The sequence below is a fragment of the Lathamus discolor genome, chromosome 6 (genome assembly GCF_037157495.1).
Source record: "Lathamus discolor isolate bLatDis1 chromosome 6, bLatDis1.hap1, whole genome shotgun sequence".
In the NCBI taxonomy this organism is placed as follows: domain Eukaryota; kingdom Metazoa; phylum Chordata; class Aves; order Psittaciformes; family Psittacidae; genus Lathamus; species Lathamus discolor.
Genome location: NC_088889.1, coordinates 50106282 through 50125048, shown reverse-complemented (window position 1 = coordinate 50125048; position 18767 = coordinate 50106282). Strand labels below are relative to the sequence as shown.

At 45.1% G+C, this 18767-nt stretch overlaps 1 protein-coding gene across 7 annotated transcripts in view; it reads right to left on the bottom strand.

The window, feature by feature from the left end:
• The window catches only part of SMOC1 (SPARC related modular calcium binding 1), a 137301-nt gene extending 120300 nt beyond the window's left edge, over positions 1-17001 (bottom strand). For all 7 annotated transcript variants that reach the window (XM_065686785.1, XM_065686788.1, XM_065686790.1 and 4 more), the window contains exon 1: positions 16715-17001. In XM_065686785.1, the coding sequence (XP_065542857.1) occupies positions 16715-16819 (105 nt within the window). In that variant the 5' untranslated portion in view covers positions 16820-17001. The remainder of the gene's footprint in view (positions 1-16714) is intronic.
• Positions 17002-18767: the final 1766 nt, after the last annotated feature.

The following is an 18767-nucleotide window of genomic DNA, read 5'->3' as shown; positions in this document are numbered from 1 at the left end:
GAATTACTGCAGTAGTATAGCCTTCATGAGGCTTTGAGAAACAATTTCATAGTGACCTAAACCCTCAGATTAAAATGTTAGAGAAGTTGGCAGACTTTCGAAACTTTAAAAGGTTTATTTTTAATCCTGTTTGGTGACTGTGACCAAATTACTGCTTGCTGTTCAGCAAAAGATAAAGACAACTATCAAAGAAAAGTTTTAGCCTCAAGCAACAGTAAATAAAGCTTTTAAGAGATAAGAGAAGTTTTGGTCTTTGACATACAGGATATTTAAGTAGGAAACCTAAGTATTTGGGCAGTTGGTTTTCTCTGAAGCTACTTCTGTTCAAGTTCATATTCCTTTCCACCATCAAGCACAGAGCACCAGCACTATTACATGTCAAGTTTCAGCACCTGCAACTTGAACTCCAAGAGAAAAAAACTGCTCACAAATTAAAACTGGTGTAAACTTTCATCATGATTCTATCCCTCAACTGATAGCACTGATATAACACTAGCTAGACTTTTTGCTGTTAAGTGCCAAATATATTCTATTCGATTTTCTTGGTAAGGCTTTGGTAGCAAGGAGGGCTACTGGGGTGGCTTCTATGATAAGCTACTAGAAGCTCCCTTCCCCATGTCCAATAGAGCCAATGCTAAGCAGCTCCAAAATGGACCCACCGGTGGCCATGGTTGAGCCCATCAGTGATGGTGATAGCACCTCTGGGATAACATGGTTAAGAAGAGGAAAATATTACTGTGGAGGGCCAGTTGCAGCCAGAGAAAGAGTGAGAGTATGTGAAAGAAACAGCTCTGCAGATGTGAAGGTCACTGAAGAAGGAGGGAGAAGAGGTGCTTCAGGAGCTGGAACAGAGGTTCCCCTGCAGCCCATGGTGCAGACCACAGTGAGGCAGGCTGTGCCCCTGCAGCATATGGAGGTCCGTGGTGGAGCAGGGGATATCACCTGTGGAAGACCCCTCACTGGAGCAGGGGGATGTCCAAACGAGCCTGTGACCTTGCAGGAAGCCTGTGCTGGAGCAGGCTCCTGACAGGACCAGTGGAAGGAAGAGCCCATGCTGGAGCAGGTTTGCCGCAGGACTTGTGACTCCATACGGGGACCCACACTGAAGCAGTCTGCTCCTGAAGGGCTGCATGTCATGAAGGGACCCACACTGGAGCAGTTCATAGTGAACTGCAGCCCACGGGAAGGGCTCACACTGGAGAAGTTCGTGAAGAACTGCCTCCCATGGAAGGGACTCCAGGCTGGAGCAGGGAAAGTGTGTGAGGAGTCCTCCCATGAGGAGGAAGGAGCAGCAGAGAACATGTGACGAGCTGACTGCAACCCCCATCCCCTGCATTGCTGAGGGGGAGGAGGTAGAGAAATTGAAAGTAGAGCTGAGAAAGGAGGAGTTGGGGGGCGGGGGGGAAGGTGTTCTTAAGATTGGGTTTTATTTCTCATTATCCTGTTCTCAGTTGGTTAATATTAAACTAATTTCCCCCAGCTGAGTCTGTTTTGCCCATGATGGTAATTGGTGAGTGATTGCTCCCTGTCCTTATCTCAGTCTATGAGCCTCTCATGATATATTCTCTCCTCTGTCCAGCTGAGGAGGGGAGAGGTAGAGCAGTGTTGGTGGGCACCTGTTGTCCAGCCAAGGTTAACCCACCACACATACTCTCATCAGGGAATCAAAGCATGGGGGTTGTCCATATCCAAGGGTGCAGAACACCAGATCCAGATGCTATATAGATGCTCCTATAAGTTTCCCAGGTTGAAGTTTATGGGGAGTTACAAAATCTGGCAACTCCTCTTTCGGAATTATTTAGTACCAGGACTAGTAATAGTACTTCTTCCCATTATTAACTGTGTGCTCTCTTCCCCTTCTGAAGAGGGAAAATTAAAAGCCAGTCCCTAGGTTTGGCTGCAACAGCATTGCAACACCATGCCAGATTTTTAGAGGCTCCTTAAGGAGCCATAACCTGCAGAAATTGATAGCATGTAGGTGCTCAAGTTCCTGTGGGATTTAGCACACATCACCCACCCACCTCACTGCCAGAGAACTTGCATCAGTACCCTGTGATCTAAAACCTCAGTAGTTTGTAGAATCCCAAAGAACTTCTCAAGTAAGGTGATCAGGCCTTCCATTACTATGGAAGTCACCCAAATGCCTGCAAAGCAGCTATTCACAATCAGTACAGAACCACAGTACTCTGGAAGCAGAAGCACTCATATGGAAAAAAAAAAAAAACAGAACAGCACAATCAGTACTGAAATCTACATTCATGTGGGAACAGAACCTGAAAGTACTCAGCCAGTCTGATGCTACATCTTAAAAATACTAGCAACACAGAGTATGTTAGACTACATCATTTGAGTTTAGGTGCACTGGTACCTTTTGCAGCAAAACCATACACAACCTCTGCAAGACATCCACACTGCCTTGAAAAGAACTGAAACAGCTGACTTCAGGGCACAACCAGTTTGACTAATGTGTAAACTCCATCTTGGTGGTACTTCCAGAAGCACAGACACATCATTGCTGACTCTACTGGAGGCTTTCAAGGCAGCATTGCTTCTTCAGCCTGTAGACCAACAGTGTAGAACCTGGCCCAATCAGCTGCATTGGATTTGTGTGGCAAGGTATTGGTAGCAGCATGGTGCAGAGGTGGCCTTTGTGAGAAGTCAGTGACTGCCCTGTGGTGGACACAGCTGGTTCCACAACACAACCCACTGCAGACCAAAGTTAAACCCATCAGCCAAGATGATGATGCCTTCGGAAACATACTTAAAAGGCAGAATGTCACATGGCAGGGGAGAAGTGAGAAGCCACAGTTCCAAAAAGGTCAGAGAAAGAGGTGCTCTAGATGCCAAAGCAGAGATTGCTCTGTAGCCTGCCAAAGAGACCATGGTGGAGCAGGCCCATGGAGGGGATGTCACAGCAGAGCAGTTGGATATTTCCTGAAGGAACCTGGAGCCCACAATGCAGATTTTCTGGAAGATTGCAGCCCACAGGAAAGACCCATGCTGGACCAGAGGAAGAAGTGAGGAGGCTCTGGCAGCTGGGCAAGGTTAGCCAACCACACCAGTAAAAAGAAAAGCAGAAACCTTTCTAATTTGCAGACTCCAGGCACCATTCTCACACTTTAGTGAATAACTGCCCATGCCATTTGGTCCTGTGGATGACTTAGTGCCATCTTGCTTGTCATTAGAGGTGACTGTAGCATAAGCAAGACCTAAGAAATACAGGGATTGTTTGAAACCTAGAAAGGAAGCTTTCCCTAGCATAAACAAATAAAACAGCAAATAAAGCAACCAAAGGAAGGAATGGGGAATTAAGTGAATGCAAATGATTAATTACAGTTCTGTTTAATCTTGTCATGTTGACTGACAGCAAGTTGGAGGTTCTGAGCTCTCCCATCTTTCCAGGAGAACTGTTGACCTTTCAGACTGATAAAGAAACATCTGCCTTTTGTTTTTCTTTTCTACCCTAAGAGCTCATATTGCAATTACCAGAGTGGATTCCAAGCTTCAGCTAAGGCAGACACTTGCCAGTTATTTATTTAGCCCTCCACAACTGCTTCTTTAGTAGGTTGGAGTATTTTTGAATCGCAGCCATTTGAGTTTTAAAATGGGATGACTTTATAATCTCACTCAGTTCCTACAAAGACTTTCCCCAAAGGGGAAATCACACTTAAAGGGAAGCTTCCTACAAAGTCAAGCTCACTGTCTGAAAGCAGTAGGTCCAACTAAAACTGTTCAAGCTGAACAGCCTCTGCATACAGCCCTAGATTTAACACAGATGTTGCCCCATAACACATCTAGAATATTCCCAAAAGTCAGATGTACATTTTAATCATCATCAATTGATAACAAGATGACATAGGTACCAGCAGCTTTCTCCCCAGAAAATAACCTAACACAGAGGCACATGTCTTCCTAAGGTAAAGGAAATTTCCTGGTGCTTCCCCCTTCATTTCAGGGATCTAGAGCCCATTGATATGAAGCCAGAAAGCAGCTTGACAAGAGTTTCAGTTAAAGAGTTGATACTGCAACCACAGCAAAAACAAAGACAGAGCTGGGGAATGAGAAAGAAGAAAGTACTCCCCACTCTTTGGGAAAGAAATTCTTCCTCACATCCTGTCCCCTGCCTGTTTCAAGAGGTTTCCTCTATTCAGAGTTATCAAATCCTGCTGCAGTTTAGTACAGGGCATTAACTAAGCAGGCGTCATTGATGTCAGCATTTACTAGCTTAAGACAGCATTTGTATCTTGCTGAATCCAGCAGTGACTTCATTCAGTTGCTTTATGTAAACAACACCAAGCACTGGTGTCAATCACCTCACAACAAAACAGATGCCAAGACAGCCTTGTATTTTTACATCAGCATCTGCTAGGGAAACAAAAGCCACTAGCGTGTCCCACTAAAGCAATTTTAGATAAAGTATGGTTCTACCCATCTGAACACTGGCATGAGATTTAACAAGATTATCTTTTCTCACTTGATCCTAATTGGTTGCCTTAGGAAATGCATGGATATGTATGAACATTAGTCAGCCATGAAGTGAAGAGTTTACACACTCGGCTTAAGTTGTTTGTAGTAATCCCTAGGTTCGCTTTCTAATAAATACTAACCAGAGTCAAGCCAAAGATAACACCCTACTTTGTCCTCTTAAATTGAGGTGACCTCATCATGTCTATCATCAGCCTTCTGGCACTTCCTGAGTGCAAGTGCTTGTATCCTCCATGGTTTCATGCAAGGTGAAGACAAGGAAAGAGAAATGAAAATCATCTTTAGCTTTTGCTCTGACATGCTGCACTTAATCACTGCACTGAAAGGTTGGCTACATCTCTACACCTGAGAGGAGTTTATCAAAGCTGAACAAACTGAAGGAAAGCATGTCAGGTGGAAAATATACGTACAGTTTAAATTGATTTACCTGTCCCAGTGATTTCCAAAGAAAAACATGAATTCCTGAAGTTGGACTCACCTTTGCCAGGAGAAAGGCTTCAGGCAGGGTTCAGCAAGAACTACCACGTTCAGAACTGTTCTCCCACTCTCCCTGCCCTTCCTGAACAGAGGCATACACAGGGTACACATCTCTGTGGGTGTAGAGCTTAGTTTGACATAAGTCTGGACATAAGCAAAAAGCTAGTCAGAAGCTTTTCATCTATAGCTATTCTCAAAGTGACACGATCAGTGGGCAGGTTAAGTTGGAAGTAATTATAGTGGAGACTCCCCACTTAAGGTCCGATGTGGACATTTTCTTAAGAAAAGCAGTAATTAGCTAAGAGTTGTATGGGACACCTGAGAAGGTATCAAGTTTAGCAGTAAGAACAGTTACTGTGATAAGACATCTTCCTTTTTTTTTTCTAATGTAGGGTAAAAGAGGTATGCCTTTGGAAATCAATATTCTTTGATATGGAGAAAAACCTGCTGACAGCTAAAGTTTCTTGTGGTTTTTAAAGTTTCAATTAAAATCAAATCCTTCTCTTTGCAAATTGCATGGGATTTTCCTACTGAACTCTTCCCATCTATTCTGGCGCTCCTGTGCAGGGAAGGGGAGGAAGTCCCTGGGCTAGGTGAAGCAGCTGTGGAAGCTTTTTTGGTTTTAGTTTGTCCTCATGCCAGCAGATCTAGAAGCAAATCTTGGAGACTTAAGTAAATTCTTAGGGTTCCAAAAGGAAACTTAAAAACTTCATTTACTTCTGACACTCACCAGCTGTTCAAGCTAGATCAGAGTCTCAAATCTGTGGGCTTAAGATGTGCTGTCATACAACTAGGTCAATCCAGAGATGCTAAAAGGCAGGTTTTAAGAGCGGTCAAATTTACACAACTGTGGTAGGTTTTTTCCTCCCACTCAGTTCCAACTTCAGCACCAAAAAACACTGGTGTTCTAGAAAACATTACTTTTACACAGTTTCTCTGAAGTTCACTCTATAGGCAAAACTTTATTTGGAAGCTGGGACTGATGGTGGTTTTTTGGGGGCTTTTAATTTACTTTCACTTAAGAACCACACAGACATGAATCAGGATAGCTTCATCCTCTTAAGAAGAGAGCTAGCATAACTACATTACAGCTGTTTGTATATCAACAGACTTTACAAACAGAGCAGATGAGTTAAGATGCTTTGTCCTATGGGTGCTTTTACATCCAGAATAGAAATCTGCAAACCATACACTCCAGTATGTTGATAAGCAACAGCTAATTTCAGTTCCAATACTGCTGCCAAAGTGCTTCAGGTAAATAAGCACTTCTTTTGTGGTAAAGAAAGGCACAACTTCTTTCTGTTCCAAATCCAGCTGGTCTGGAACTCCCTTAGGCATCTAGCATTCACAATAAAAATCCTGAAATTCAGATGTCCTCAGTTGTCAATGAGACTAAAGACAAGAAAAGCATCAGGATCCCTAGTTTCACACTGATTGAGTCCCACTCCCCATCCTGTTTATCCTCAAAAGGCACCTATACTAGTGACAACATGGCAAAAGTTGACGAGTTACTTAAAGCTCCATCAGCCACCTTAAATGTAATCCTGATTTTCAGGGTGTTGAAGTTGAGGGGAGTTCCTGCAGTTAGATTTAAACAACCCTGCAAGTTTTAAGGGCAGTAGCTTAGGTGACACCAAGTCCAGCAGAATACAACTTTTTTCTGCCAACACACTTATTATTCAGGGGAAGTGAGGAGAGGACAGAACCTGGCAGCCTTGGAAAACATAAGTCTTTAACAGATCCAGGCAGTAACACCAGAGCACTTTGGATCTAACTGGCCTGCCTCAATTTAAGAGTCCTTTACTTAAAAAAGGAAAACCACCACCAAGTTGGAGCATAAAGCACTTTGAGTTCACCATGAAAAGAATGCTCACCTCCCTAGCAGCTCCTAAAGATGAGCATCCAAAAAAATTAATTTAGGCTGACATACTTCCAGACAATGGGTTTAACCATCCTTAATAAACTATCACCAAAGCATGTTTATGTCCATCTTGTTAACGTCTGTAGAAATTGCAGCTACTGCTCCTTCTACAGTTCAAGCTTAAACTAGGAAGAGTAAAAAGAGTGAAAGACCAATTACTGCCACTGAGAGAACATCCTGCCTCAATGCAGCATAATATCACTGGCTCTACAGAGCACCTAACAAGTTAAAGCTCTGACTTTCAATCCTGCACCTAAAGGTATGATTCCTGCTCCTAAAAGTGCCGGCTGTACCTGGGTAATAGTACAGTTGTAAAGATAGCTCACAGACACTGATGAAGTAGGAGGAATACTGATAGCAACCCTGATAAAAATTCATAGCAAATTCCCTCAACATTGACCCTCTTATGGAAAGCATGAGCCATTCGTTAGGAAGCACAGCCACCACTGAAGTATTTTCTTCCACCTTTAGGTATTACCTATTCATACAAGCAGTTGCCACTTTGCCAGCACTTCAGATTTTATCTAGAAAGTGCAGGACAGCACCTCTAGAATAACCTGAGGTCTTTAGGTACAGCATCATTCTCTTACAGTCAAGAAGTAAACCTGTGGACTTGTACACATGAGCAGTGTACTTAAGATATCCTGCTTCTGAAAGCAGTTGCCATGGGATAAGTTAAGCTCTGGCATGGTCGATTTTTGTATCTTGCATATATTTCAGGACTATTTCAGACGGATTGCATCTGAGGGCAAATACCACCACCAGCAGAACTAAGAATCCAATTGGCTACAGTTTACCGTAACAGCAGGAGGACATGGCTGCAGTGCTGCATTGCTGCCTTACATCAGATCCCTTACCTGACAGAACTCCAAAGCCTTGGAGGTAGATACTGGTATTGGGTTTAAGTTAAAAGGGTGGAACAAGTTCTTCTACATTCACAAATTTTTAGATTAAGACACAGAAAAGGAAACAATAGCAATCAATCTCTAGAACTGTGTAGCAAAAAAGCTATGTCCATCGCGTGCACAGCCCAGTTCATTTTATGCGTATCAGTCTCATGGACTTCAGCCTTAGAAGTACTTTGCTTCCACTAAGACAGAAATGTACACATTAAAACTCACCTTTCACTTACCAGTTTGGAGCACATTACCCTCTAGTGTTCCAGATACATGCACATTTTTAAAAGCTGCATTTGTACACAGCTTATCTACTTTTGCAACACCTGCCTGCTCATTTTTTAAAGCAGAGGAATATGCCAAATGCAAACCAAGAGTTACCACCCTTATGCATGGTAACTCAACCCAAATCAGAAGTAGCTATTTGGCTCAGACTCAAACCCCTTTATCTGGCTAGTATCCACAAACTCCAATTCATTTAATATCCTCCACTTGGAAATTACAACCAAGAGCTTCTGGCTTTTTAGTTCTTAACTTACACAAATACTTTGGTGGAATGAGGTACAAGCCTAAGTGTAGACTGCATGTAAATCTGCTTCAAAGAAATGGGAAGAGAAGTGGTTTGATGTACCAGCTAGAGTAGGTTCTTTAATCTTCATGCTACTGAAGGGAGCCTATACTGCAACAAGAGATTATGATCCTATCTGCTTCTGACTAGTGCGTATCTGGTACACACAGAAGCAAGATCTAGAGATAGCGTACATCTGGACACCTTTCCTAGGCATGTGTCCTTGTTGTACATGAAAGGATACCACTACCCTTACCAGGTTTAGCACCTAAGGATGCTTCCTTATCTATTTGATTTCTGGTTCACTCTCCCTCTATATCAGAGGTAACCACACTGCTACTTCTACAGCCCAACGAGCAGCCATGAGTCCACTCAGCTTCATGGTGGTGGCCACAGAAAACAAGATAGTTACCTTTACATTAAGGCTGCATTGCTTTAATTTGCTGGAGTGTCAAACCCTAAAGTATTAGAATTGCAACTGAAGGATCAAATTCTCATATTTCAGGTTCTCTGTATAACCAAAGAAAAAGTTCTTAACCCAGAATTCTGGAACTCCACAAGAGTACAGAACAAGCACTATTCCATGCATCAAAACAAGCCTAAGTATAGCAGCTAAGCTTGCGAGTGGACTCTTCTAAACACAAAGCAGAGTATGGCTACCCCATGCAATTTAAGTGATTGATCTCAACCACAGAGCAGGGAAGAGAGCAGGGATGGACAAAATTTTCCACATCCCTTCCAGTCTATAACCTAGCTAATACAAACAGAGGACTGGTAGCCAAGAGAAACTCTGAAACAGAATCTGCCCACTAAGTGTTTGGAAGCACACTATTTGAGGATCGGCACTTCCCTCTGAATACAGTTCCAAGTATCATTAACTAGACCAGTGGCCAAGAAAAACCCCAGGAAAGCAAGTTATTTCATCTGTCCTACTTCCCCATCTTCCTTATTCCTATGAACCTTCCCTTGCACTTCCTAACATTCTTTCTGTCAAAAGCTCATCCATGAGAAAGCCCTCACCTTTACCACCAATTCCACCCCAGCTTTAAGAAAATGTCTCAGCAGCAGAACACCAGTCTTCTTCCACTCTGAAAAGGGTGAAGTTACATTCTTTCACTTTGCCATAGGACTCAGAATAGGAAAAATATTAGGCCAATGCTCTTCTAAAATTAAATTTGATCCACTACTAGACTGACAAGGGCTATCATGTAGTCTTCCAGGCCAGTCTCAATAAATTCAGTTATGCCTTACACAGAAAGAATGGTCCATGCATACAGTTTGCTTCTTCCCCCTTAGCCACTCCAAGTCAGTGTTTGGGGCAAGACAACCCAGTTTACAGAACTATGGCACATGGTCTGAGTCTGTACTCAGGTACTGAGCAGCATGGTACTCTGTGACACTCACCCATATGTTATTGCACTGCTCATATCCATTCACATTCTTCATCCAGAGGCAGTAGTCTCCTCAGGAACTCCAGCTCCAGCCCAGGAGAGGAGTCTGGGTGTCCACGGCAGAGAAAGTTATCTGCCTACACACACCAGTTTCTGTATGGCTTCCTCCACCTGCATGGAAGAGTCTGCCAGCAGTACTGATGGGCAGCTTGTCTAGGCTTTGCTGCCAGACTTTACTTGACAAAGCCCTGAGCCAACCTTTAATGATACATCCTCTGTTCCTATAGAAACCGGTGTTATTTTCCTATCTCTAGGCACAGGCCTTGAGGGGAAGCACCTAAGCTTGCTCTCATTTCACACCTACCACTCACTTCCCCACTGCATAGCTACGTGCCACTCCAAATGAGAACACCTGTCAGTGGGCCCTCAAAAGCAGCTGGCTCAGACACAAGCCAGTGGGAGGCAAAAATGCACAAACCCAACATGCAGGCTTGTCCTCCCAAGCAGGCTACAGCCAGAATACTGCCAGGGAGGAGTCTAGCAGTGCTTATGGAGGGTTATGGGGGCTTCTAGGCCACTGGTCTGAGAACAAGAATACAACTGGCCCAGAGAATCCAGCACTAGAAACATCTGGCAGGACAGCCTTCCACCAAGGCTGTTACTGCAGGCTGCCACTGGCAGTTTAGCATCATCCCATCAGGCCCTGGCCTGTCTTAAGGCTACCTTGGAAGCTTCACATAGACTAGAATAAATAAGGCAAAGCTTCCACTTGCACCATCATCCCTCCCCACATCGTAGGGACTACGCTTCAAGCATGTAGGCCTTTTACTCAGCACATTTCCTCAGAGCAAGTCTTGCAGGTAAGCATAAAAGCCATATTTGTCTCCTCAGTTCCATAAGGAATAGCATTTGTGAGTGGGCAAGGCCACTATACAAGGCAATATTTTCCTCACCAAATGAGTAGATGATTCATTCTTCTTTAATGCTCATGAATATCACTATCTCCACTTTTACTGCAGCATCCTGTAGAAGGGTAAGTTGTATCAGGAGGGTACTGCAATATGGAGGAGAAAAAAAAAGCAATAAACAAAAACATCCAGGACAGGAGCCATAAGCCTGCTTTCCAGGTAAGGTCTCATCCCTAGGCTGAAGAGCTACCACTAGCCTACTGCATGAGGTCACATACAAAGAGCTCCTTCATATAGTAAGCAATTGTTTTCACTGCCCTGAGTGCAAGCTTTACACACTGGTATGACTAGCCATGCTTTTGTGCTGTTACTCTCCTATAGCTACAACACCTACCAAAAAAAAAAACCTACAAGCTACCAAAAAAAAAAAAAAATCAAAAAAGGGGGGGGGGGATGGGACATGGATGGGGGACAACACAGAGCTGCATTCTTGGTCATCATCAGAAGGGTTTCAGTGCCAGAATACTCCCTCCTCATACCTACAGGCATTAAAGTCACCACACAGAGAAAGCTTCATGGCACTCATATGTTGGCTGCTGAACACAAATACTGCTCAAGTGAGCCAGTCAGAAAAGGGACAGTTATGTACCACATTCATCACATCCTGCAAGCAAACATCTCACACTGACCTCAAACCTTGCCCAGAAAAGCTCCAGCGCAGAAGCAATGCACCCACAGCAATGGCACCCTTCAGTGTTGGGGCAAAAACTTCACAAATGGGAGAGTTTCTCATAAACAAGCATAGGAAGCCTAAAGTCCTACCAATGCAAGGACAGTAGTTAAAGTTTTAACACAACTAAAAGTAGGTTTCATGGTTCAAGTTGCAAGTTATAACATCTGCTTCTCTGCCAGAACTTCACTTGATGACCAAGCAGCAAACTACCACCTCTGCACACCAAGCTTGACTCAAGGCCTGCTGTGCCACTAAGTCCCTGGACGTTGTGTCAGCACCAGGGACCTCATGGCAGCTGCTGGAGGACTCTGATAGGAAACCATCATGCTGTCACACAGAGGCAGTGTGACAGTCAGCACAGCAGCCTTCAGGGATTAGCTTCAGTTTCACCTGCATTGCTTCCATGTTTAGTTTTTAATGTGAGCATAAAGTTTATTACGCAACACTTCACTGCACTATCAAGATGTGCCAGCCCCAGAAGAGCTGGGGATTCAGCAGCCAAGCAGAAGACAAATAGGGGTTTGTTTGTTTGGGGTTGTTTGGTTTTTTTTTGACATAGTAATGTCGCAATTAGTTTGAGATGGCAGGATAAGAACATCTAAGATGTTTAAACAGCAGTATTAATATTTCAGAGCTACTATACCACTGAAATGAAGTTTATAGTCATTTTACCAATTGCTTCAGGCCATCTGGAAATGAAAGATGCCAAGACAGCATCTGCTCTGCATTGATGGCAGTGAAGATTACCTTAGCACATGACTAGTGCTAGAAACTTGAAAACTAGTCCAAGAGGTTATCACTGTAGGTGTTCCACCAACTAAAGAGCTTGCTGCCACCACCAGCAGAAATACACAAGTAGCTTCCTTCTCTGTAACAGTTGTTTCGGTGGCCAGAAATCTTTCATTAGCAGCAGATAATCATTAACATAAGTGAGATATTCTCATAGCCAACACAGAAGCTCAGGCATTTGAAACACCAACTCTAAGACTACACAGAGAAAGTTAGATCCTACAGTGTTTTTCCCATTTAGAGCAGGACCCACTGTTTCAATACTAATGCATTGTAACAATGTTTTAATACTTTGCCATACAAGAATTAATACCTTTCCTCAACACACTTGAATAATGTATAAACAGAAAGATCAGTTTCTTTGGTACATATCAAAGAATTTAGCTGTCTAACATTCAAGGTGTAAGTAGAAACAAGGAGAAGGAGAAATAATTAGTCTATCGCTATGTACAATTAGAGCTTCCATTTAAGCAAGAACATCTCTCACTGAACTAAAACAGTGTACCTGTAACCAAAAGCTCTTTGCCATAGTAAACAGATCTGCCCTGTTAGGGGATGCTTTTCTAAAGACTTGCCTTTGAGTACTTATCCTTCATTAAAATAAATCTCACCAACAGTAAGGTAGTCTAAAACATTAAAATGCTTCAGATTTTACTTAGCAGTGTAGACTTTTGCAATGCAGAGTGATAATTAAGCTCAAACAAAGAAAAATGAGTCATTGAAAACCTAAGTTTTACTCATCTGCTCTAGATCTCCCTCATATGAAGCCCTCTGCTTTATATTTTTATCATAAGTCTTTTTCCAATTTCTTCCCACCATGAAGAACGCAATCTCCCTAATTTTAACAGAGCATGTGTAAAGACATCTGCTTTGTGGAAACCTCTCAGCAGGGCTGCAGTGAGAATGTACAGCAGAACACAGGTGCCTTGACCCAAGCTGCAATGCTGCTTGCTCCTCCATAGGGAATGGCAAAGCTGCGGGAGCCTTTTCAGCACTCTTATCACAGTTCTTATTTGGGGTTCTAACTAGTAGCAGAGAATGCCCATTGCTCTGTGGCACTCCAGTTTACGCACTGGAATATGCGGGTATCTTCATAGTTTTGCTACCTACTACCTTCCCTTTACAACAGCACTGAACTGGAAGGTCCCACCATCTCTAACCAGCATGCCTTTCAAGGAGGGATATGGCACATTTCCATGCATGAAACTAGGAAGAAAGTTACAGTGACCGCCCTTCCCTCCCATTTCTTAGTCATTTGCAGTCACTGCAAGGTACAGATCCCAAATCTTCCAAAAATCCAAGCCAGTTCCTAGGACAGCTTTTGACTGCTGCAGTCCTGTTCTGCTCCTTCTGCAACCACCATATTCCTGTACTAGTATTTGTCATTACTTCCACCAACAGTTCTCTGCCATAACTAGAGCAAGTTCGTAATGGCCAGGCATTATACTCAAAATGCAGGGGCACAATCTATTTAGTCTGCTATGAAAGAGTATTGCTCAAATGCACCACACAGTCGGAGGTGCAAGAGCCAGCCCAGTCAAGCTCCCCATCTATCACTTTGGGGTCAAGGAGGGGAAACAGCAAGACCTGGCTTGTCACACAACTCCAGATTTCATGCCAGCAGAGGCATGCAACAACAGAAAATGAATAGAAAGCAAAGCCTGATTATCTCTTTCCAGAAGGCCACATCCTTCAGACAGGCATTTTCCAGGTAAAGTCAGTTGATCGCTTCCACAGCACTCTTTAGACCTACAAAAGTAGAAATGACCTAGCAATTGCAAAACATAGCAGAAGCTTTTCTAGAGCTTATCAAGTGAGAAAAGGAGTTACAAAACAGCCCTAGGCTTCCAAATTATTTCTGGGACATCCATGATATTAGACTTACTATGGGGCTTTACTTAGGACAGCTGTTGTTAACTGTCAGAGGGCCACAGCATAGGTACAAAAGCCAGATGTTTCCTACAGGTCACTCATGCTTCCAAGTCTAAGGGAGTCACATCACTGCTCGTAGGTTTACTATAACAGGAAACAAGCTTTGTACATCTTTTGAGTGGCTGAAGTACCCCAGCAGGCCAGATACTACTGCACTTGTAATCTACCTCAGTATTTAAGTAATCACCTTGAGCTAACTCACTTTATCCAAAAGTTTGATCCCTTGTTGACACAGGAGATCTAGATATACTTATTTCTCTTCAATACCACTATTTTTTCATCATTTTCTGCAAAGAGTAGCAAACCACACTCCCCTGCCTATGCATTCAGTGACAGCGCTGTCTGCCTAGCTTATCAGCAACACTGCAGTAGTAAGAGGGAAATACAAGGAGAAAGATCAAGAAGCTGCTTTAAGCATTGTTGATGCTCATTTAAACTCATTGAGTAGGATAAAACACTGCTGTTCACCTTTAAAAGCATCTCAGCTTGCAGAAATTGTCATTCTAGTGCTTACCATGGGGAAAAGTGTGAAACCGTAAACATCATACTTGGCAACTGAAAACCCACAGGATCAGACCCCAGGACAAGTTCCTGTGTGATGTACTGTAGGTTACCCTGCTCTTGCAGGGGGGTTGGACTAGATGATCTTTTTAGGTCCCTTCCAACCCTTGGGATTCTGTGATTCTGTGATTCTGTGAACCCCAACACTGCCAACCGCCCCCCCCTTCCAATCCAGGGAAGGTTTCTAACAGGAATAGATTCTGGATCACAAGTCAGCATGAGAAACACTGGTGTAACTTGGTAATAGTCATTAAAAATTGAATAATAAAGAATTTCCTTGTGTACATTGGCATCTAAAGTATGGCATCTTTATACTAGCATCAACTTTACTTGCAATGTCTAATCACTAGAACAGATTAAGCTTAGGGGCTTATCATACCAGTCAACATGGTTGCAAATGAGTAAACCATATTCCCCACCTTCACATGCACTTAAGAATGACACTTAGAAGGAAGAGAAGACAGGCTTCACGAATTAAAACATCCGGGAAGTTCACAGCTTTTCAGTTAAGAGAACTTAAGTTAAAACTTTAAGAAGCTAAAACTTTAAGGCACATCCTTCTATATAACTGTAGGCATAGATGCTCACAGCTGATACTCTCCCCCAGTCACGAAGGGAGAGACAGCAAAGTCAGTTCACTTCCTTCAAGTGAAAAGTACATCAGTAGTCCTTTGTATTTGGTTTTCCACTCTCCTGAAGTAGCTCTCATTCCAAAGATGACACAGCACAGGGAGCAATTAAACTGCCTTGTAAAGTACAGTATATAAAAACAGCATACATGGAAACTGTTTGATAGACAGGCTTATTGTGCAATTGTGCACTGCCATCAGGACTTTTTTATTTTGTTCTTTGTTTCAGTTGCTCTTCATTAAAGCACTTGGATGCCAGTGCTGGTGAGGGGCCATAGTCATACAGCCAGACTCTTACTTATCACCTCAAAGCTCCTCTCTATCTGGCATCACTCCAGCTTTGAGGTTTAGGTTTGATATCGAGTAACGCAGATGCATGCATAAGCACCCCTATGTTTCCCCATCTTTTACAACAGGTCTCCAAGAATTTGTGGCACACACTAGTTCTGATCTGCCACATTCTAACAGTTGCTGTTATACATCTGGCTATAAAAGAGGCTACACAGCACAGCTGAACACAGGGACACCAGTGCAGCCAGTACACTTTCCATGGCTCTGAGAAGCATTTAATAACCAGCATGGTCAAACAGCACTTCTATTAAAGAACTAGAACATTGCACTCAAGTCCCTTATTGTTACACTTCGGCTGAGTAGGGACTCCAAAGACTGCTGGTCTTGCCCAACCATGGTGTAAGTTAATTAGGTACATTTCATGGCTGTTTCAGACTGATGGGTTAAGAATGCACATGGTCAATCCATCCAACACGCCTGCAGAGAGATCAAGTTTTTCCACTTACCCAGAGCTGTGCTTTTATTGCAGCATTGGCTGAAGAACAGCTACTGTTTTGCAGCTTTATAATTGAAAGCTCTTGTGCTCCTCAGTCGTGGTGCTGCAGCGGTAACATTAGCTCACTGGGAGGACCATATTTAGAAAAGATGTTGGGTTCTCCCCCAGAGCAATGTAATAGTTGGGTAAGTGAAATTAACAGCCCCAGTAAGTCAAACATTGTCAGATTAAAAAAGCAGAGCTAGACTCCTACGGGGAGAAGTCTGGGCTGAAGGCATCTAGCTTTATTGCTGGGATTCATTTAATCCCTACTTGGTAACATTAAAAAAAGTCCTAGAGCTATGTGCTGGGAACAGGGGCTACATCAAATGCAAGACCAGCAACATAAAATCACAGCCTGCTAACCCCCACCCTCCTTTTTTACCCTGCAATAAACACCAACAAGTCGCTCCGGTGCAGACCCTTCGTGCAGTCCGCTGGCACCCGGCTCCGACCGAGCGCGGAGGCCCCTGCAAGGGTCCGCGCCCACGGAAGCCGGCCCGGGGCGCACCCGGGGCTTCACCTGCGGCGCTGACAGGGCGCGGGGCGGGCGCAGGACAACCTGCCGCGGCGTGGCAGCCCCGCCGCCCTCACTTACCCGAGGCCCAGTGGCTCGGTGGCCGCGACCCTGAGGCAGATGCACCAGCAGCAGCGCCAGCAGGAAAGGGCGAGCCCCCGCGCAGCGCCAGGCCCGCGACAGCATCGTCCCCCGGGGCGGCAGCGGCGGGGTAGCAGAGGGACAGCGGCAGGGCTCTGTGTGCACCGCAGACGGCTCTCCCGGGCAGCCACCCCTCGGCCCGGCAGCGGCGTGCCAGTCGGCGGGCGGTGAGCGCGGCGCCCCGGGCCAGCTCTGGCGGCTCTGCCCCCTCCCTCCGCGGCAGGTTACCCGCCTCGGCCATGGGGATGCCCGTTATAAAGCCGCGGCGGGGCGGGGCCCGGCGCCACTGACTGAGGCGCTGACCTATCTCAGCGCGGCCGCCGCGGTCCGCAGCCAATGGTGGGGAGGCAGGGCCGTCCGCCCCGCCCCGCCCCGCCCCGCCCTGCCAGCGCTCCCGGGCGTGAGGCAGGCGGCGCAGGTTGGCTCCGGGCGGCGCGGTGCTGCGCCGCGGGCTGTCCGGAGAGGGGCGGGCTGCTTGCCCGTGTCTGCGGCACCTGGGGCGGCCGCTGCGCCTGCCCCTCACCGGCTGATGGGGTGCCGGGTGCCAAGGAGCCGCGGCGGGGCTGCGGGAGACGACCCGCCAGTGCGGCCGGCACTCGCCGGGGGGGCCGCGCTGGTTGCCCCTTCCGCTCGCCCCACTGCCTTGCTGGGCGTCCCCGGGCTGGCGCTGGCATTGGCACTCACTGCGGAGCCCTGCTGCCAGGTCGGGCCCACGAGCAAGTAAATTTGGCGTAGGAAATTACCTCACGGTCTATGTACCGTTTTCCCTCGGTTCGGCACTCTTAGGCCAAGGCTGCTGTAGAAACGAGTCGTGTCTCAGGCAGTGTAGGTCCTCTTGTCGCCCCCATGCCTTGGCTCAAAGCATGGCTAACCCACAAGTGCAGAGACTACCCGTCCCTGAAGATGTTCTCCTGCTTTCCCAACTGCAGAGCCAATTGCTCTATGTCACCTAGTAAAGCCTAGAGACCTTGTTGTGGAGGTGATGTGCTTGGTGTCTTTGGTAATACATACCTTGCACCTGGAAAACCATCCCAAGATCAAGTTTGGCATCTCCTTCTAGGCTGCCTGTAGGTCCCAGTATGTCCAAGCATAAGCAGGCACTTGACAATGAGAGGCTTGAGAAGAAAGTGAATGTTGCATTGCACAATAAGGCTCCAAATGTGGAACAGGAGGAAAATGAAGATGCATCACCGACAGGGCCCAGCCTCCAAACACAGGTTTGTCCGATCAGGAGCTAAAGAGAGAGCAGTACCATGACAGCGTTAACAGCAGCAAGATGTAGACCCTGAGCAGTGGAGGCAGTGCCAAGCCTCTGTCTACCTGCTGTCTGAGAGACAGAGGTGTTTTGTGAAATGGACTGACTTGAATTTACATCAAGTCCTCCGTTTTTAAGTTACGGGCATGACTTTGGTGGAGGGCATGGCAGGGCAGAGGCCCAACATTTTACAGAACAATATGCATGGGAGGTCATTGCTGTGCACGTAACAGTGACGATAACCTTTTCATCAGACTGTCCCATGGTGCTCTGATGGAAACACTCAAGACATGCAATTCTTCATAGAACATTGTTAACTTTCTTACTCAGTGACCTTACAAGAGGCAATACTCACTGTTGTAAAAACTCCCTAGAGTGTATCCGCTAGGTATGAGGAGGGGCTGCTACACCCACACCAAGAACCTTGTTACAAAGTAGAAGTCATACGATTCTGGCATCTTATCAGAGCAAAGCAGCGTGTTTAGCTATAGCGGTTGCTTTAATCTTTCTTTTCTTAAAAAAAAAAAAAATCTATTTAAAAAATGCCAGTACGTAACATTTTGTCATTTGCCTAGGCAGGATAAGCCGTTTGTTACTCACACGGAGCTCTGCCAGTATTCATTATTCTTGGCTTGCAGATCTCTCTGGAACTCCAAACGCAGCACCCCATACAAGCCTACCAATGTACCTTAGTCCTAACCCTCACCACTCTGCTATCCCGGTCCTAAGCTTTGCCAG